Raw genomic sequence first — 19,050 nt, 5'->3', positions numbered from 1 at the left:
CCCAAACCTCCCTTCATGGTTGAGTCCGCTGAAGAGACAGGACGCAGGTTGGAAATGCAGCCGGGCACACAGGCTCCTTATCCCCTGGAGACGGGCTCCTTCCCTCACTTCTGTAAGTCCTTGCCCTGACCCCACGCGAATTGGCTGTGCTGAGCAGCAGCACGGGCTCTGCTGTGGGTTGGCAGCTGTGCGGAGGGGCGGCGGGACGCCACTGTGGGCACTGCCAAGAGCTGTGGGGTTTGCCCAGCCTCCTGGGCATGCTACTCCTATAGCAATAGGTGCCGACGGAACGGAGCCTTTATGGGAGTTTAATTCCGTGCTGGTTTTGGAAAGAAACCCTCGTAGCACTGTGCTGTGCTCTCCGCTGCAGGAGGGAAGGCTCAGCTTAGGCACTGGGAAAAGCTATTTAGCAGGAGTGGTGGAGATGTGATGGGGCAGATGGGCTGGGGAAGGAGGTGGCAGCTCTGTCCCTGAAGGTCTCTGGTCTGATTTGGGGCAGGAAGATGGGTGAGATGAGCTTGCCAGGTCTCTTCCAGACCTGTTTTCTGTGAGTCTGTGCTTTCCTCCTGCAACGGAGAGAAAGAAAAGTGTTCAGGGTGTGGAAGAGGATACCGTATTTACAGGTGAGGGCTGCGATGGAGTTCTGGGGATCAGCTCATAACGGTTAATAAAGGACAGGTGGAAGTTACATGTAAAGCTAGTCAAGAATTTTCCATGAGAATACTGCTTTTAACAAAGTGATGTTTCTCCAAAAACTGAAGCTCTCCCTGGATAAATATTGATTTTGTCAAATATATTAAATATGTGTGTGTGTACGTACAGAGAGAGAGAGAGAAAGAATTCCACTGGGAAAATGCCATAATGGTCTAATTAATTTCAGATCCCTTTGAACCTGGTTTGTGTTTTGGCCTGACCCAATGTGTTTCACTACCTCTGCTGTATACGAGCTCTTTGTAATATATGTATAGGAATATTCTGACCAAAAGGAATAGATTTACTTGCCTTTATATATTTCCAAGTCACATAAAATTTAAAACAGCAACTTCTCTTGCTGCTTTCTTAGTAAACATGTCACATTTCCATATCAATATCAAGTTTAATTAGCATCAGCAGATAGATACACTATTTGTCTTATTCCTGTATATCAGGTAAACCAGTGGCACAACGCTGGATTTGATCTGGTCGGACGCAAAGTAACCTTTGTACCAGGGGCCAGACCCTGGGAACTGAAACCCACCTGTCTTGGGCAGATGAGAGGGCTGGCGGGACTGCAGAGAGGGCAAGGATTGCTCCCAAAAGGCCAGGAGATGTTAACTGAGTGCAAACAGGCAGGCAGCATGCTGCGATGACAAGGTAGCCGGCAGTGGGTAGGCATTTGCTGGCTCTGGCTTGGGGAAAGACAAGTTGCTTTCCCCTTCTCTCTGCCTCCCTTCCCTCAGCTGCACAGACCATGGCTGTCCTTAGTGTGTGTTGGCAGCCTGTGGGGCACAGCAGGGTCCGTTATCACCTACCATTGCTAATGTCTGCCCCAAAGGCATACTTGCTGGTGTCCGGGACTCACTGAGCTGATACTAGCTCTGAGCGTGGCAAGGGGCTGGCAAATCCCTCCTGTGATCTGGGCTTGGACCACCTGTGAGGCAGACAAAGAGCCTGTGGGTTTAAATCCTTCCCCTGAGCCAGGCTAAGGGGAAGGAGACTTTGGCAAAAGGCAGGACTGAGAGCTAGGCAGGAACTTTAAAGCATTTTGGAAAAGCCACTGAGGCTTGTGCCTGCTGATAGCGCCGACATACAGCTCCCCTCACGAACCCCGTGCGGTTCTAGCGAGGTGTCTGTCGTGCCACGCAAGTGGGGAGGGGACGCAGGGCTGTAAGACATCCCCGGTACATTTTTGTGTGGGCAGAACCCCTGTTGTAGCTACTTGGGGCATTGAGGAATCATTGTAATGTTTTAAAATTCTATTTATTTATTTTTTACAAGTACTCCAAAACTGCAACATATCTGGACTCTAAAGTGCTCCCAGGGAGAAGGGAGTTTGGGTCAAATTCCATCAGTTTTGGAAGATTCCCTGGCTTTTTACTGGAGTGATTCACTTTATACATGAGAAACTGCTAGCAAATGCCTGGATGCTGACAGCTCCATTTCCTACAGAAACCTGAACAAATAGGTATGCATGTAAGTGAAAGACAGAGAGAAAATTATGTTCTAGTCTCAGAGATCGAAGAAGCTGATCTGGGTCACAAGAGCCAGAAAGGCATCCATCCCACCAGCCTGCTCTCATGCCTCAGGATGAAGGAAGGCTGCACAAGAGCTCTGACTGGTGCTCAGCCTCAGTCACAGTTTCAGGCTTAGTCCCCAGACTCTGTTCTCTGGAAGTGATCCACACAGGATTTGTCACCAGCTGCAGCCAACAGAGCCCAGAGTTGAAGTCTAGCGTGTGCTGCCAAAACCAGCTTGCAGGTACTCACAGGTTAGCCCCTTCCACTCTGCATCTGTCAATAAAGCGAGCATCCTTCCCATCCTGACTTTCCCCACCTGACCTTTTTAAGTACGGTTGCAGGTTCGGCCCGATCTTCCCTTTGACAGCTCTGAAGATTCATTCTGAGCTTTGCAGAGACAATTGGTTTACAGGAGGGATCAGCAACCTTTCATGGGTGCAGGGCCAGCCTGCCTTTCTCTTCCTCAAAGACAAGCTCACGCATGCCTGAAAACACTCGCGGGGAGCTGGGAGACGCTGCCTTTACAATGGACGAGATGGTCCCCTTCAGGTGGTGAGCTTGGAGCTGGCTTTTGCATGAGAAAGAAATTTCTGTATTTCAATAGAAATTGAAATCCCGGTCAGGGAGCTGGGAAATCACAGGTGACTGAAACAACAGGAACAGATCCTACTGCAACTTTCATGTAACTCCAGTGACCTTCTAGGGAGAAGACTTTTACTGCTGGGCCTACTCCTTGTAGCAGAGAGGGAACAGTAAAAGCCCTTTAGTTAGCTGATGAGAAGGAGGTTTCTCCTAGGCTAGACCTAGAGTGTTGTAGCAGGCATTATTGCAGTAATAGCAGTAGAGGAAAGGGTGGGTGGGTGTTTGTTGCAAGTGTTTTGAGTCTCCTCTTGATCTCCTTCAGCTGAAAACCCAAGGTAGGCTGCCCAAGGGCTTTTTTACCCAGAGGATGAGGCTAGAGGGTGGTTTGGAGTTATATTTCTCTTATCTTGCTGTGATCCTGCTTGGTTTCTCTCCTTGCTTCTGCTGCAGTAGCTTGCTGGGGTGATGCAGAAGTTGAGCTGAAAGTCCTCGCCACGTGCCTTGTGCGATGCCTGGCTCTGCTCCGCTCCGCTCTTCCCTTAAGTCCCTTGCTTGTGCTGAGCAATATCCTACTGCCAAGCAGGTGCTGCCTCTCTGGGGAGGGGTGCTGGGCTGCCCTTAGGGAAGGGAGAGGATGGGGCAGCAGGGTGCTATCTCAAGGCTCATCCACGTGTGTGGCAATGAGGGCAGAGAGGAAGTCTCTGAGAAGCTGCAATAATGCAACAAATGAGAGCAAAACTGAATGTGCCGGGATGGGGAGGCACAGACTGGTGTAGCGGTGCATTGCTGTGCCCTGCAAGCAACAACGTGTAAGGTCTTCTCTAGCTTGGTGATGTGAACTGTCTGGAGTAGGCTTCTCTGTGCCCTCTCTTGTGGAGGAGCATCACGTAGGCGTGAGCTTGAAAAAGCCAAGCAGCAGCGTGGTGGCTCTGATGTGCCAGGATGCTGATGCCTGCTCTGTCCTTGATGTCGGTGGCTGCTGAGCACAGCTCTCTCCTCAGATGGGCCCTGCTGCCCTGTGGGTTTTCTGCACCGCTCTTGTGTGCTTTCTTGTTACGGCTTTTTAACAGGAAGCCTTTGACACGATTCTGGCAGAAATCGCTCTCGCCTTGGCCTGCCTCTTCTGAGCTTTCTCCAGAAACATTGTTGGATCCTGAACGAGACGTTTTGGGGCCAGGACTTGGATGGCCCGTTACCTGCGAGGGGTGTCGGAGGTGGCGGCTGTGGTGTGGGGAGGCTGGGCTGCCTCCACACCCAACTGGCAGAAGTCCTATGCCGTCTGGAGTTTTACAAGGGCTTTATCTGTACTTTTTGGTAGAGCTTATATTACTGTAGTTATATAAATACATTTATTACTAGAGTAAAGCCTCTGTTTTCAGTGCTTTGAGGAAGAGAAGCATTACACTGCAAATCTAGTCGGAGAAGCTGCATTCAGAGGCCGAGGGAGACTTGGGGGTGGATTCTCCTCTCGTTGGCACCAACCCTGCTGGGCTTGAGGGCATGAAGTCGAAGTGCACAAGGAATCTGGATCTCCTTCTAAAAACAAACAAGATCTGAGTTTGCAGTCCCTCAGCACCCTGGGGAGTACGTGGTGCGTCTGCTGCAAACCCAGAGCAGATGAAATCGGCTGGAGAGTTTGGCTGTTTTGAGGTGCAGGCTCACTCCTTCCTTCCCCTTGGGTCCGTCTCCTTGGGATCCCCAGCTGAAAGGAAGGCATCAGAGCAAAGATGCTTCGGGCTGGGTGCTGGGGGCTATGCTTGCTGGTCCTTGGCATAGGAGCCAGCAAGGTTACAGGAGGATGCAGCAGTGTTTTGGGAGGAAGGCTGCCTTGGTGTCTGGCTGGCCCCGGGGGCAGCGAAGGGGTTAAAGCCCAGCCGTTCTGCCCAATCAGTCTGGCTTGCCTGTAATAACCAATTAACAGAGTGTAATTGTGCAAATCCATATGTGGCAGTAATTACCAGGGAGATTAATGGATTCCTTCCTTTCTAAGCAGACCCCACCGCAGCTTGCCAGCGTCCCCCCGCCACCTGAAAGGACTTGGTGAGGGGGGAAAGCAGGAGCCGCTCTTCCCTGGACACTCTGTGATGAAACCGAGTGGACAGGGAGGCCCCGTGGGGACTGCCCAGTGCTTGTTTAAATAACCCTTTTCATCTCCCTGCGTTTCCTTACATACAGCTCGCTGCTCCCTGGCTCGGACCTGGCCTCCCGAGGACAGTTCGTGCGCAGCCTGCCGGGGCCCGGGCTGCCACGTCCCTACCCTCCCCATTGTCCATTCATTCCCCGCTCCCCTTTCCCCTGTTTAGCCCTAATTGCTGCAGAATATCGCGTTTGTTTGCCCTCTTCTTTTGTAGCTTTGTTATTTTAGTTGCAATGGGTGATCCAGCAAACTGTTAAAGGCATACACGAGGCGAGGAGGGGACAGCAGGGCGCTTGGGGCAGGTTTTCAAGCCAGGCAATGGGGTTGCATTTGGGGGATGGCAGCTTGCAGGCAGGCTGGGCCTGCCACATCCTTTAGGATGAGTTTTCTTAGGGATATATGGCCACAGAAGCACAGAGTGACCCTGGAGCAGGTGAATACTTCCCCCTCCAAATGCTCTGGGCGGGGAAACAGGGCACTGAGTCCTGCTGAGGGAGAAGGGGGTGCATTTGCAGACCTGTCCCCTGGCAGGTCACCACCTGGGCAGCACGGGCTCCTCCACAGTTGCACCAGCACCTTGGGCACTTGAGATGCAAAACTGCCTGTCCCACTCGGCAGGCCTGGCCAGCCTTGCCCCCGCATCACGCATGTGGGTCTGAGCCCTGCTGACCCATGGTGCGGAGGGAGCTGGGAAGAGCTCAGCCCTCTTTCTGTGCTGGGCGATGATCCCTGCCGCTCACAGATAGCTCGTGCAGAGAGTCAGCCCGTGGGGAGGGCTGATGTGCTGGCCGGGAAGCCATCCGTCTCTGGCTGCACGCACAGGGCTGCAGGTGCCCCAGGGGCGGCTGTGCTTGCTCAGCTGGGGATGGGGTAGGTGGCTGGGGAGCCAAGTGCCCTTTAGAGCCTGGGATGGCAGGGAGTGATCGCATCACATCTTGCATCGAGCATCCTTGTGTCCTCGCTGCCTTCCTCATCAGACCCAAAAAAGTGATTCTGGGGTTTGAACCTGGGTCTGTGATTTTATATATATATTTTTTTTTTTTTACCCCCCTGTGTGTAAGCTAGGACTTGGACTTGGGGTAGGCCAGAGCTGTGTGGCTTGGGTGAGAGCATCCCGTGGGTGTAAAAGGCAGCCAGATGGAGCCAGGCCAATGGTCCATCTTGCAAATGATGGATGCTTACAGGGGAGGTAGGAGCAGTGTGCTCGAGTGTCATTCCTCCAGCAGGTACCTCCCGGCAGCCTCTGCCCTGAACTGTTCAGCATCTTCCATCAGTGATAACCGTGCAGGTCCAAGAGCAGCTGCCCCCAAAATCTGTAGTGATATCTGCATGGACATCCCTGCAGAGCACTGGCTGGCCCTTGCCTGGCTGTTCTCTGGCAGCCCTGGCCCTGTTCACTGCCACATACACGCTGATGGAAGTAAATGACCTTTTTGTTATTGGTGACTTGTTACAAAGGCCAGGAACATGGCCGCTCGGAGGGAATGGCTGTGCAAGGTGCTCAGCAGAGACATGAGCAAGGCTATTCTCCAAGGAGGGTTACAGATGATGGGGAAGATTTGGGAGTTTGTTGCCTGGAGGTGATGGGAATACACAGAAAGATACATCTTCCTAGGGGACCAGGAGAGGTGGAGAGCCTTGACAGAGATGCTGCTTTTGAGTCTGCTTGCTCAGGGTCCTGCGAGCCAGCCTGCACCGATAGCTTGGTTTCCAGCCAGAAAGAGGCACTGGGGCAGCTCTTGGGTATTCCAAATGGGATGGTTTTGTTTGTCAGGGAGCTGTGTCCATTGGTGTCAGCTGAGGCCCTCAACTGTTTTAGCTCTTCCGTTTCACCTGACCAAGGGTTCATCAATACTCATCTTCCCTTGCTGCTGTGTCATCCTAGGTTAGAGGTTATGTGTGCCAATGCATAGCATGTAAACGTGTCTCCTGGGTCTGCTCTGCTTGCCGGAGCTTGAAGTAGCCCGTGTCTTGCGGGAGCAGCCTTCCTGGAAAGCTTCCCACCTGGCACAGGTGCCCAGGGGGATTCAGAGAAGTACTTGGGGCGCTGAGGGATGTGTCTTGCACAATTTCTGGGATGCTTGAAGTGTTGAGTTTTTGCTGCCCTGGATTTTAGGCTCCAGGGCTGCAGGATTTAGTGGATAGGTATGATTTAAAAGCCTCATTAATGAAATAAGCCAGAGGAGACGGATTTGTGTGGGTATGGCTTGGCTCTTAAATGTCCAAAGTACCCTGTGGGAACAACCCTTGGCCTGTGCTGACTCCCAAACCGTGCTTGGGAACTATCTGATGGGAAGTGCCAGGGACTGTGTTTACAACCAGCAGGACAGACCCTGGGACCATGCCCTGGGGCTTGTGAATTTACTGGTATAGATTAGTCTTTGGGGCTGTGCTGCTGGTCTGGAAAGCTTAAGACCTGAAAAGGGACTGGGCTCCAGATTTTGCAACTGGGATACGTCTCGCTAGCAGAGGAGACAGCTCTGTGTTGCAGAAGCTGCTCTGGGATCTTCAGGGCTTGCTTTAATAAGCTGACTTATGTCCGTGCACATCAGCGCAGTGCCAGTACTCGAGCATGCATTGCCGTGCCTGCATCATCCCACGTCCTTTCTCTGCTTCTGCTGTGCAGAGGCTGCTCCTTCTGCTGAGAGGCTCGAAAGGACGGGGCCAAAACATGTGGCTGTGGGCAGCTGCTCACTTCTTTCTCTCTCTTTCTACTGGGAAGAGGTTGGGGGGCAGAGAGCAGATATTTGACAGTGCCAGCAAATGTCATTCCACATCCCTGCAAATTCTTCACGTGCTTGCTCCTCACTGCTGTGCTGTCTTGGCTCTGTGTGGTGTGGTCTGTGCTTGTCTTGATCCAGGGCTGTTCCTTTCTTTGGGGCACAGAGAATTTTGTCATGCTCCCATGGCTTTAAATACCAGTGGGTTTCCCATTTGGTACAGGGGAGCATGTGGATTTTGAGAGGAGAATATGTTTGACAGGCAATGGAGGGCATTGATGAGGAAAGGGATGCTCACTTTAGCTGGCTCCTTACCTGCCCCTCGGCTGCACAGGGACACGAAGGGTTTTAAACAGTTTCTGCAGGGAAACATTGAGAGGAACCGATCTCGTGGGAGAACATTTTGGCTGAGTTTCATGTTGTGTTTGTCTCCCTTCAGCTGCCACCGGAAGGTGAGTCCCAGGGGAAGGACAGCCGCTAGAACAGATGAGAGATGTGTGTATCTGTCCGGGCAAGGCACAGAGATGGCTCAGTCCCCTGAATGTCAAACAGACCGGCCTGGCAGAGTCTTGAACTGATGTTGGCTGGATCTGTAAAGAGATGATCGCAAAATGAACCTGTTGGTTTTCTGTGAAGTGGAAGTCTGCATGACTTAGGGGACAGACCCAGACTGTCAAGAGTGGAGTTGTCTGAGCCACCAGTGGAGGCAGAGGCAGTGAGGGCTAAGGCGAGGTCTTCGTATCACCCTTCTCCCACCTTTTTTTACTGCTGATTAATGAAGGGTATCTTTGGGCTTCAGCTCATCTTAAATGCATTTTGTGCCTCGTGTTTGGGCAGCAAGATCTGATTGTGCTTCATTTCTTCCAATTGCCATGCCTAGGCTGTGTCTCTGGATCTGGTGTTTGTGGAGAGGCTGCATAGGCTTGTCTCTGCAGCATAGCATCGAACAGGGTGTGCCTCTGGGCAAAGATGTGGTCTGGTTTGTTGGTTGCGGGGGGGGGAGTGGTGTTGTGTGGTTTTTTCCCCTGGTGACTCAAAGGCATTATAGGTGGGAGCTGGGGGCTTGCAGTGTGCAGCGTTGCTGTGCTAATAGTGCTAGGTCAGGATTGCTGGATCAGAGTATTTGGAGCAATGGAAACTTGTTCCAAGACTCGCTTGAAACTCAGTGGAGTTCAGGAGAGCCATCCCCAGGAAGATCATGTCATTACAGAAACAGATGAGATCTTCGTGCATTAGAGGTGACAGCAAAGCATTGAGAAACCTGCCTCTCCCTCTTTCATGCAGGCACACTTGGGTTTTAGCTGTATTTGATTTCCTTCCCTGCTCTCAGAGGACCCAATGGACAGGCTAAAATCTACTGAAAAAGGGTTAATGAGCCAGTGGCAGAAGTGAAGTGGAGGTGGGATCCAGGTGAGCTGCCTGGCTCCTGAGGAGCTGCAGGCATCCTATGAAAGGGGCAGCAGCCCCACCATCCTACCCTGGCTTATGGAAAATGCCTCGTTGACTGGAGCAAGGACTAAACCATGAAGACAGCTGGCTGAGAAGTGGTGACTGAAGCTGCGCCTTGGCGATATGGTAGCTGTGGCTTTTGGGCCCTTGGTCCAGATCACAAGCTCTGTGGCTATGTGACGCAAAGTGCTAATCTGGTGTAAATGCCTTCTCCTTCTTCAGATCTTTTTAAACGGTAGTAATAGGCCAACTTGACAAGGCAGGCTTTATCCTGAATCAGATACACTGGGTGCCAAAGAGCAGATCATAAAAGCGCAGGAGAGACAGGAGTGACTCAGGGAAAGCTGGAGCCCTCACTGTGGCATTAAGGTGACAGTGTGCAGTCAGATGCTTGCACCCGATCCAGGCAATGCTCAATGGAGAAACCCTGTGTGAGCAGGCTTGAAGCTGTGGCCTTGCTTGCTTGGAGAGAGCATGGGTTAGAAATCCAAAGGTACATGCTGATCTCCCCTCTCCCATGGCAGGATACAGAGGGGCCTGGGTTGAGGTGTCTTATGATAGATATCAGCCTTCTGGGCTTTGGGGCCTGGCTGCTGTGGCTGGCACCTTGGGGACCAGACCGGGCTGTGGCTGGTGATGGCTACTGTGCCCTCAGCCATGAAGGTACCGGTGCTAGCCCCTGATGTGAAGCTGTTCCTCTTGGATGCCTCCAAGCCTTCCTCCCCTGAGAAAGGAGCTACTCAGAGCAGAAATAACCCCTGTTACCTTGAACTCCAAGATATCCACATTTGCCTGTCTGGTATAAATAGACCATCTGAGGTAGCCGGATGTGATGGAGATTGACAGGTTGTCTCTGGAGTTTTGCCCTTGCTGAAGCAGGAGGAAATGTAAAAGCACGAATGTGGAGATGCACAGAGTGAGAGCAGCAAGCAAAGCCCCCAGCTGCACAGGAGGCTGTGGCATCTGCCGTGGGGGATGCGGGTGGGAGCCCTTTGTGGCCTTGTGCAGGGCAGTGCTGTGGCAAGACCTTCCCCACCCTGTGCTGAGCTCTGGTGGCCATCAACAAATGCAAGGTCCAGCAGACACCTTGTGTGGCTGAGCTGTCCCCTGTCAGCTGTGTGCCACCCAGCTCAGGCCCTTGCCAAGGAGGGGAACATAGTCTGCTCACAAAAATCTGGGTTTGCCAGCGAAAGAGAATGAAGAATGGAGCAGGATCCAGGGGAAGAAAAAAAAAAAAGGCTTTTTGAAAGTTTTCCAGGAGTTCTGCAGAGATAGGTGGGGGGACTGAGTTTCACTTAGGTAGTTTGTTTCTGGGTAGTCAGAGAAGCCCTGAAATCTGTAGGGATTTTGTTACTGAGGGGGTTGGGTTTGTGGGTTTTTTTTTGAGTCCCTGTGCCTACAAGCAAAAAATGCAGGCTTAACCTGGTCAAGGAAGCATCTTCTGTTGAAGTATTCCCTCTGAGAAACGGTGGTTGTGGGAAAACGGCAAAATTGCAGGCAGTTGCATGGGCTGTGTCTTCTAAGGTTTCTCTGAGAACGCTTTTTCAGGAGATGAGGAAATCTTGGTCTTCAGGGAGTAGTTTTCTTTGAAGGAAGGTAACCTAGCCATTTTCAGGCATTTTGCAGAAATCTCAGCTTCACATTGTGTGTACAGCAGGGTTAAAGAGAGGCTTGCATTTAAATGACAACCTGTAGGTCCTCTGGCACTCTGATTAGAAAGTTTGCTTGCAGGGTGGTATCAAGGAGGTATCAAGTGAACCTTTTCTTCACCTGCCCTTTGAAAGCCCCTTGCTGAATGCCAAACGACACATCAGAGTGGACTTTGTTAAGAGCTGAGTGTTCATTTCCCACCAAAATCTCCTCTGGACATGAGGGCCTTTTGGTCAGAGACCTGCCTTTGGATCTGAGTGACTTTAGCACTTGCCCCTAGAAATCCTGGCTTCATTCGGTCCTCATCCAACCTGGAATCCTGGTTTTATAGCCCAGTTTGCTGCCTTGCACCACTGACAAGAGAAGTCAGGTGCTTACCTTGAAGTGCAGAGGGATGCGTGACTCTCCCAGTTGCAGTGTTGCGGTTCCTTTTTTGTCTCTCTGATCTTTATTCCAGCAAAGCTAAAAAGGTGGAGTGACTTGTCTGAAAGCAGGCAGGGAGCCACGAGCTCCCAAAGCCTGAGCTAGCACTCTGTTGACCGAACCATTGCTTCTCGATACAATGCGTGCCCAAACCTCTATGTGGTGTAGCACAAATCTCCTGTATTATGGGCTTGCTTATTCCCCTGCGAACCCAACCCAAAGCAATGGATGCTTTTGACAAAAAAAATATTTTCCAGAGGGTCCAAATGGATATTTTTTTGGATCCACCTTCCCAGGAATACTTTGCTGCATGCTTTTCCATGACGCTACCGCTGCTGACCTTTCTGCTCTGGCAAGGGGGAGTCGCCGGGAAGCACATAGGCAGTGATTCTTCGCTGTTACAAAGGCCGGGATTGTTGGCAGCTTGACGCCCCAGAAAGTGTCTAATTGACTTGACTCTCTCTAGCTGGGCTCCGAATGGATTTTCTGCCTCAGGATATCTCGGCATTATAGTGGACCTGTTGTTTTTGCTCCTCGCATGATATTAAAAAGTGCATTGTTGGAGCAGAATGCGTGAGTCAGAACGGATGTGCGGAGGGAGCTGCCTGTTGCCCCGTGAATGAGTGCCAGCGCAGAGGAGCGGAGCGAGACGGGGTCACCTGCCATCCGCAGTTAGGGGCTGAAAAGTTTCTTGGAGCATCCCAGAGAATGAGCTTGGCTTGATGGTATAGATGACACTTCATATTCAGAAATGGACAGATGTAAACCAGCCCTTTGCATCTCAAATAGGAAGCATTAGCATTAAAATGTCTCCTCTAGTAATTTTGCGATGTTTGTCCACTCTAGTGCATCTCCAGTGCGGGCTTGGTCCCAGGTGCCCTCTGGGCTGGGCAGAGGCCTTGCTCAAGTATCTCTGTCACCCTGTCATCTGGCACCAGTGCCTGCGAGTGTCTCACCTGCATCTGTGTCAAAATGTGCCTGTGCCACCACTGATGCCTGCCTGGGGAGGTAATTCCCTGGAGGAGTGGGCAGCTGGGCCCTGCAACCAGCAAAGCTGCTGGAGGCGCTTAGGCAGGCGTAAGAGGATTCGGTGACACTGCTGATTAGTGTCGAGGGCCTCATTACGGTGCTGGTAATTGCAGGTCTCCCAAGGTTTAAACAGGCTGGGAATTATCTGCCCTCAGAGGCTGCTCTTGGCTGCATGGGACGGTGCTTTCTGCAAGGTAGGCAGTGCCCTCCCTGGAGCAGCCTGGCACTGGGGATGGTGGCCCATGCCCTCCAGACCCTGGGGAGGGAACCCACATTGGGTGGCAGCCGTGGGGCTGGGGGGGGAGATGGGGAAGGCCTGGGGAGAAGGAGAGGGCAGGCTGTGTTACTGCAGATGTGTTTGTGGTGCTGCTGCTGCTGCTTGAATATGCTGCTGCTGGTAATTGCATTAGCCTGGTGGGGCTCTGGGGCTAATTTCATTAGCTGGGTGTCTGTGGTTATTGCTTTACAAGAGACAGCGGTGAGAAAGGGCCGGGCTGGGTGGGGAAGGGCTGATGCAGTATCTCCCTCTCCATCTCCAGGGAATCACAGGGGGCACCTTGGTTTTGGCAACTTTTGCCTGTCCCAGGCCAATGCCAACCAGCACAGCAGATAGATGAGGTTGGGTCAGTCCATCAGTTAGCCTGGAGAAACCCAGTTTCAAGTCTCTGCTCCACCACTGACTTCCTGTTTGGCCCTGAGCATGTCACCTGGTGTCCGTGTGTCCTCCCTCGGAGGCAAGGAGGGAGGGGAATGGGCATTTTGGCTCCTGGGGCACTCAGCCTGGTAGCCCCTGTTGCACCTCACTAGCCATGTGAAGGGAGCCCCAGCTGTAATGCCAGCACCCCACGGGCAGTGGGTTTTCTCTGGGACTCTGTAGCTCCGAAAGAGTGTGTCAGGAGGAAGATGCATGTGCAGCTGTAGGGTTATGAGGGCTGCAACCTTTTTATTTGCATATGCTGTTGCCACATGCGTGACCATAGAATGCCTCTGCCTTTAAACAGAGATGGGACGGGGGACTGATGGGATTCTCGGCCATGTTTGGGGTTTTCCTCGTTCAATCCAATGTGCAAGGAAAAGGGACCATATTTAATCTCGAGCTTTCCTGGTTCTGGGGCAGGGTGGGATAAGATGATTCCACTTTAGGCCTTCACATATTTAGGGTCTGGCTCCAGAGACCAGCATCTCAAAAGACTTGGTGGAGTAGTACTGGGAGGTCTTTGAGATGCTGTTCCAACACACTGCAGAAATATTGGCTGCAGTACAATGGCCTTGGAAAACTAACTGGGAGGTGAGCAAGTCAGGGGCCCCAAGGCAATGTTAGCATCTCAGTTGGCTTGAATTATTACTGCTTTGTCGGGAGTCCCGCTCTGACCGATGCCACCCAAGGTGCGGCTGCTGGATGGCAGTCAGCAGCACCGAGTCCCATCTGGGTGCGGCATGGCAATGGTTTTCCTTCCTAAAGTAACAGTGGCAGTCATAATGTCTTCTCCTTTTGCATAACAAGGGCAGGGGGGAAATAAAAAGCATTCAATAATTTGAAGTGGTGACTTGTGCTATTTCTAGTAGAAATTGAGGGGCTGCCTCTGTACAGTCCTGCAGTACTTCTTAAGAAAGACTGGGCTGGTTCCTGGAGTCTGTCACAGACTGGTTTGGGTACGGGGCTGGAGCTTCCCCATACCCAAAACCCATGGTGGTCCCCTAAATGAATTGCCTGATGCTTGCTTTGCCTGAGGAAAGGGCCTGGAGAGGTTTCCTTGGAGTTGCTCAATGTGTGCATGTGCTCTGCAGCACTAAGCGCTCACTAACCCAGATCTGCTAAAAATCAATAAAGTAATCCACTTACTGCTTGGGACTGCCAACCTTTTTAAGGAGCTCAGAGCTGTTTTGTCTTCTTTCCTCTCTCCTTTCTGGAAGGGGAGAAGCTGGAAGAAAGAAAAGAGGGATGGGGAAGGGGGTGCTGGCAGAGCTGGGCTAAAATCAGCTCTTTACTCTGGGTAGATCAATAAAAATAATTCCCCACTAAAACTTCATTAGCATGGAATTAAAGCCGCTGAGATCCCATGTGGTCGGTAAGAATTAATGGTACTACTAAATCTCAGCACGATTGGTGCTTAAAACGCAAAGCTGCTTCATTGCTCACACCTCCCTGTTCCAGTGCTGCAGGGGCTGAACTGGCCATGGAGCCGGCTCTGCTCCCACTCTGCCCCACGGCCGCTCGGCGAGGGCACAGCCCTCTCATCCAGCCTGAGGGCAAGGGACAAGCGGGCTGGGATGGTAGCGAGGTGCGACTCAAGCAGGTGGAAGGAAAAATGTGGGGGGGCGAGGTGCGACTCAAGCAGGTGGAAGGAAAATGTCGTGCAAGAGTGGATTTGTCTCAAAACAGTGGCTCAATTCTGAGTGCTGGTGGGCACTTGGGGACTGGGGGTAGATGGCCCTGGTGCATCTCTGCGGGGTGATGGACAGATGATGGGAAAGGTCTCTGGGTGGGTGCTGGACAGGCAGGCTTCCCGTCGTGCCAGAGCTTTCCCTTTACACCGGATCAGAGAAACATCCCTCTGGCAGGCTGCGTGTGGGGCTGCACAAAGTCCCTCTCTTCTGTGGAAGTCTTGGATCTTATTGAGGGTGTGTGTGTGAAAATCACTTCTTTTGGAAGCAGATTGTTTGTTGGGGTTTTTGATTGAAAAATGTTTCTTTCGGTCTTGTCACAGAGGAAAGAAACTTGCCCTGCTGAGAAATCCAATTTTCTATCCAAAGATTGAAACAAGCCACCTTGCAGCCAGCCCTCCACAGCGCTCTGGGTCTCTGCCTGCGGGGTCTTGGGGCATCCCTGCCCCGTGCCTGGCTCTTGCTTCCTGCCCCTAACAAGGATCCCCAGTGTGGCTGTTAAAGGACAGCACAGGAGGCAAAGCCAGCGTTATCCTGAAATAGCAAACTTTGCCTACAGGTTAGGAATCCCTGTGGTTGCCAGTGACCTGATGCCGCTTGGATTAGTGCAGGGTGGAGATGGTTTTGGAGGGACCCATGGGTGCGTGAAAGCATGGCCAGGTGAGTGTGGGGCAGCACCCACTGAAACAGGAGCTGTGCCTATGGCTCCTGTACCTGGATGTAGCTGTGAACCCTTGGAGGAGGACTGGCCCTTGCTGAGGACATTCACTGGGGATGTCCTTGTTGTATGTGGGGGTGGTGGCAGGGGAGGACACAAGCTTAGCTGAACAGGGAGAGGGACAGGACGTAGCACGACACAGTCAGATGCTGCTGTGTTATGCTCTTGTGCTGGATATCAAACCCTCCAGTCTCCCTTCCCCAGAGCTCAAAACTTGTGGCCTGCAAGCAGGGCATGTAAGCATGCCACTCAGCTGCCTCTCCTCCTCGGAAACAGTTCTGCAGTGCCATTAATGTTTGTGCAATAAAACAAATGAGATGTGAAAGGTGGGCAGATAGAAAATACGAGAGCGATCTCTTCTGTTTGTATTCCCCCTGCAAGACTGCAGTTACTTTTTTTTTTTGACTCAGTAGAACCTACTCTGAATACTGATCCTTTTTTTTTTTTTAACTGTGAGAAAGAACAGTGCATATATACCTGGACTGCAGCTAACGGGCTATGCAGGATGCTGATACTATTGCCTGCAAACATCCTTGCTCCTGACAGCAGTCTGGTTATCCATTCATTTTGCTACATGGAGATGCACTCCCAAATGTTAGGTTCCCATTCCCAGGTAAATTCCCAAGTCCTGGAGCTGATCTGATGTACCTGCTACCCATAAAGAGCTGTGCATCCATATCATGGTATCCTCCTGATATTGCACATTACCAGTCCTTGCACGCAGATGCAGAGCAGAAATGGGAGGAAGCCAAATCACCTTTTAAAAATAATTTAAAAGTTATTAATATGAGGGAGGGAAAAACCCCTTCCCTTGCTTAAACTCTCTGGCTAGAGAGAAATGAGTATGGCAATGTCTGAGAGTGAAGGAAGAAACAAGGGTAACCTTTCCTTCTCCTGCACACGCAATACCTTGGGGCTGACAGCACCTCAGTCAGCATCTGCCTGAGCTGCGGCTGGCTGCTGTGAACAGCTCTGTGCTGGCATATTGCATGCCTTCCCCTTGTAGCATGCTTAGTGCCAAAGGGCAGCATGGGCCCTCGGGTGACCTGGAGGGGGCCAAGAGCCAGCAGGCCCTTGAAGGATGCCAAACATCCTAATCTGCTGTTCTTCCCTCTTTTTGTCTCGCTGCTTGCATGGCATGCTCCCCATCCTGTACATGGGGTGGTTCGTGGTCTCCCTGGGAAGGCAGAGCCCCTTGCTAGCCCCGTGCCCTCTTTTTCTGCCATGTGGCTGGTGCCATGCGTAAGTCAATGCAGACCTTGGTCTCTGCTCGCTTTACAACCTCGGGCAAAATTCCTCCCTCCTCCATTCCTGCGAGGTGACTTCATCTGAGGTCACCCAGATCAGAAACCAGAAACAGTGTGCTGTGCTATTGCCTGCATCCCTGCCTCTTCCCCAAAATTGCAGCAGTTGGGTAGGGGGCTTGCTGGGCAGGGAACTGGGACTGCTCCCCCTTCAGAGTACCAGTCACTGGAGGAGGCAGTGCTGGAGACTGCATGTGGCTTTGCCGCTGTCTGGCAACTGGCTGCTTGTTTCTGCTTATTTCTATCTATTTCCTGCAGTACTTCATTGTCAGAGTGGGTGGGCATTAAGTTGAAGTTGTGGATGTACGTATGGGACTGTCTGTGAAGCCTACTGCGTTCTGCTGCCATGGCTGTGAATGCTTTACTGACTGTGTGTGGCACGGATTGAGCCCCCTGGGCTCTGTCCTGTGTCCCCACCTCTTCTCATCCCATACAACTTTAGCAACCAGCTAATGATGCTTTTTTTGGGGTGGTTTGGGTGGTTTGGGTGTTTTTTGGACTCCTTTGGTTGGGGAGGGCAGTTGAGCTTCCAGCTCCACTAGCCCCAGGAAGGTCCTGGTCCTCCTCAGCCCTGGCTGCGTTTCCTAGGGGTGACCACAGTCCAGCACCGCAGGGACCATGACTTGATGCCAGGAGCGCAGCTGAGGCAAGGCTTGGTGTGGGATGGGAGCCTGGAGCTCCCTGCCCCGCATAGCCCTAGCCCCAAAGCGCTGGGATGGTTGCACGTGTGCTCCTGCCCTGTCTGTCAGCCAGCCCATCGTCAGGGCACCAGCCTCTCTGGGCGAGGGCTGGTCCTTCCCATGTCCGGAAAACACCTCCACATGGCTGGGGCTAGTATAACTAATAAACTGCATCGAGTCTTCACTGATGGAAAAGCAAAGCACCCCCCTCCTTCCCCGCGATGCTCCTCCCCTAAACAACTTAACCTCCCCCCTTCCTCCCAATTTCTGATCTATACCGGAGCCGTCATGCATTGACCGGCATCTTATCCGGGCGATTATGCTACCCGGACGGTCTGCCATGAATTTGCAGGGAGCCGAGACAGCTGAGCACGGGAGCCAGCCCTGAGCGGCGGAGAACAAGAGGATGTCTCATCCTGGCGAGCAGCTGCTGCCGGCGTGAAGCGAGGATGAGGCCACGGGAGGAGGCAGCTGCCCCGGCACCCTCCGAGAGCCCCTGCTCCTGCAGAGCCATGTCCCGACCCCGGCGGGCTGCGCTGCACTCCGGGCAGCTTTGAAGTTAGAGGAGGCAGTTGTGTTTAGAAAGGCAAGAGATGAACTGAAGATTAAACATGTATGGGAATTATCCTCACTTCATTAAGTTTCCTGCGGGCTTTGGCAGTAAGTATTTTACTTGCGTTTGCAATCTGTGCCTTCTGGGTTAGGTGGAGGAACTGATCTCACAGTAGGAATATGGGGGGGGGGGGGTAAAGGGAATTTAAAAACATGTTTAACCTAGCTCATATGTGGCTGTAACCTACGGTGCCTGTGTGCTTGTGATTGAAGCTGTCCTGTGATTATATGTGCTGTGAACTTCAGCACAGCCAAACCAAGCTGCCTGAAATTATGCAGGTTTGAGTCAAACCATGACTCTTTGCTCTGAAGTTTAGTATATGGCATTTGAGAGTGCATGTATATGTTTGCGTGTGATGGATTGAATCTATTCATTGAAAGAATAGGATCAAACCAAGTAAGTATCTTTCCAATTGCATTTTTATTAAGTTGTTGGAGGAAAAAATTACTTTTAAAACATAAAACAGCCCCCAAGAAAATCCAAAGAGGGCTCTTTCCTTGCCCGGTGGCTGTCTCCTGCCCTTGTGACACAGATACCACTGTAATCGCGTGAAGCTGTGTCAGATTAGCCAAATGAGGCTGCACAGCGAGACAGCGGTCTGTGAAGGGCTGCGTCTGCATGGCTGTGAGCTGCAATACCCCCGCGCGCGCCAGCCGTGAGCGAGCGCCAGTTGCAGAAACCAGAACTGCTCTTGGGAAACGGGCTTTGCAATTACTGGGGCTCACTCATTATTTTTATCTGAAGTTATTCCCCTCTTGTCCTAACGTGGGGGATGTGTAAGGGGAATGAGTTTGAGGAGCTGTAGGGTGCTCCCCAACCGAGGCAGGGAGCGGGCAGGTTGGGGTGCTTGGCTGCGAGGGGCTGGGAGCACCCACGTGTTGGCTGCTGACAAAATATTGATGCTGCTCCAGGGAAGTTAAAGTGCATTGTTGTTTATGGATGTGCAAAGTCTTACTACCTCTGGAAAACTCCTCAAGTTGTTCCCAGCCCTTCAGGGTGGGTGAATACCTCCAGGACTCGCTCTGGAGGCCCCCGAGCTGTATACATCAACCTGTTATTTCTCTGCTAGAGAAGAGGTTCGTGCAGACATTGAATCGCACGTGGGATGTTCCTGCTATGTGTATGTTTTTTTTTCCTCCCTCTT

General features: G+C 51.9%; 2 protein-coding genes across 3 annotated transcripts in view; one reads left to right on the top strand and one right to left on the bottom strand.

Annotated features, from left to right (window-relative positions):
- The window catches only part of ALDH9A1 (aldehyde dehydrogenase 9 family member A1), a 533,528-nt gene that overhangs the window by 30,642 nt on the left and 483,836 nt on the right, over positions 1–19,050 (bottom strand). The gene's annotated exons all lie outside the window — the stretch shown is intronic.
- The window catches only part of RXRG (retinoid X receptor gamma), a 40,280-nt gene continuing 21,245 nt past the window's right edge, over positions 16–19,050 (top strand). Inside the window, exon 1 of one of the 2 annotated variants that reach the window (XM_050900732.1) lies at positions 16–112. In XM_050900732.1, coding sequence (XP_050756689.1) covers positions 16–112 — 97 coding nt within the window. Of the gene's footprint in view, positions 113–17,628; positions 17,954–19,050 lie in introns of those variants that run through there. The other variant, XM_050900733.1, reaches the window with a different exon arrangement.

This window comes from Gymnogyps californianus, chromosome 8 (genome assembly GCF_018139145.2).
Source record: "Gymnogyps californianus isolate 813 chromosome 8, ASM1813914v2, whole genome shotgun sequence".
Classification (NCBI taxonomy): Eukaryota; Metazoa; Chordata; class Aves; order Accipitriformes; family Cathartidae; genus Gymnogyps; species Gymnogyps californianus.
Note: the sequence above shows the minus strand (reverse complement) of the source record. Positions and strands in the feature narration are given on the sequence as shown.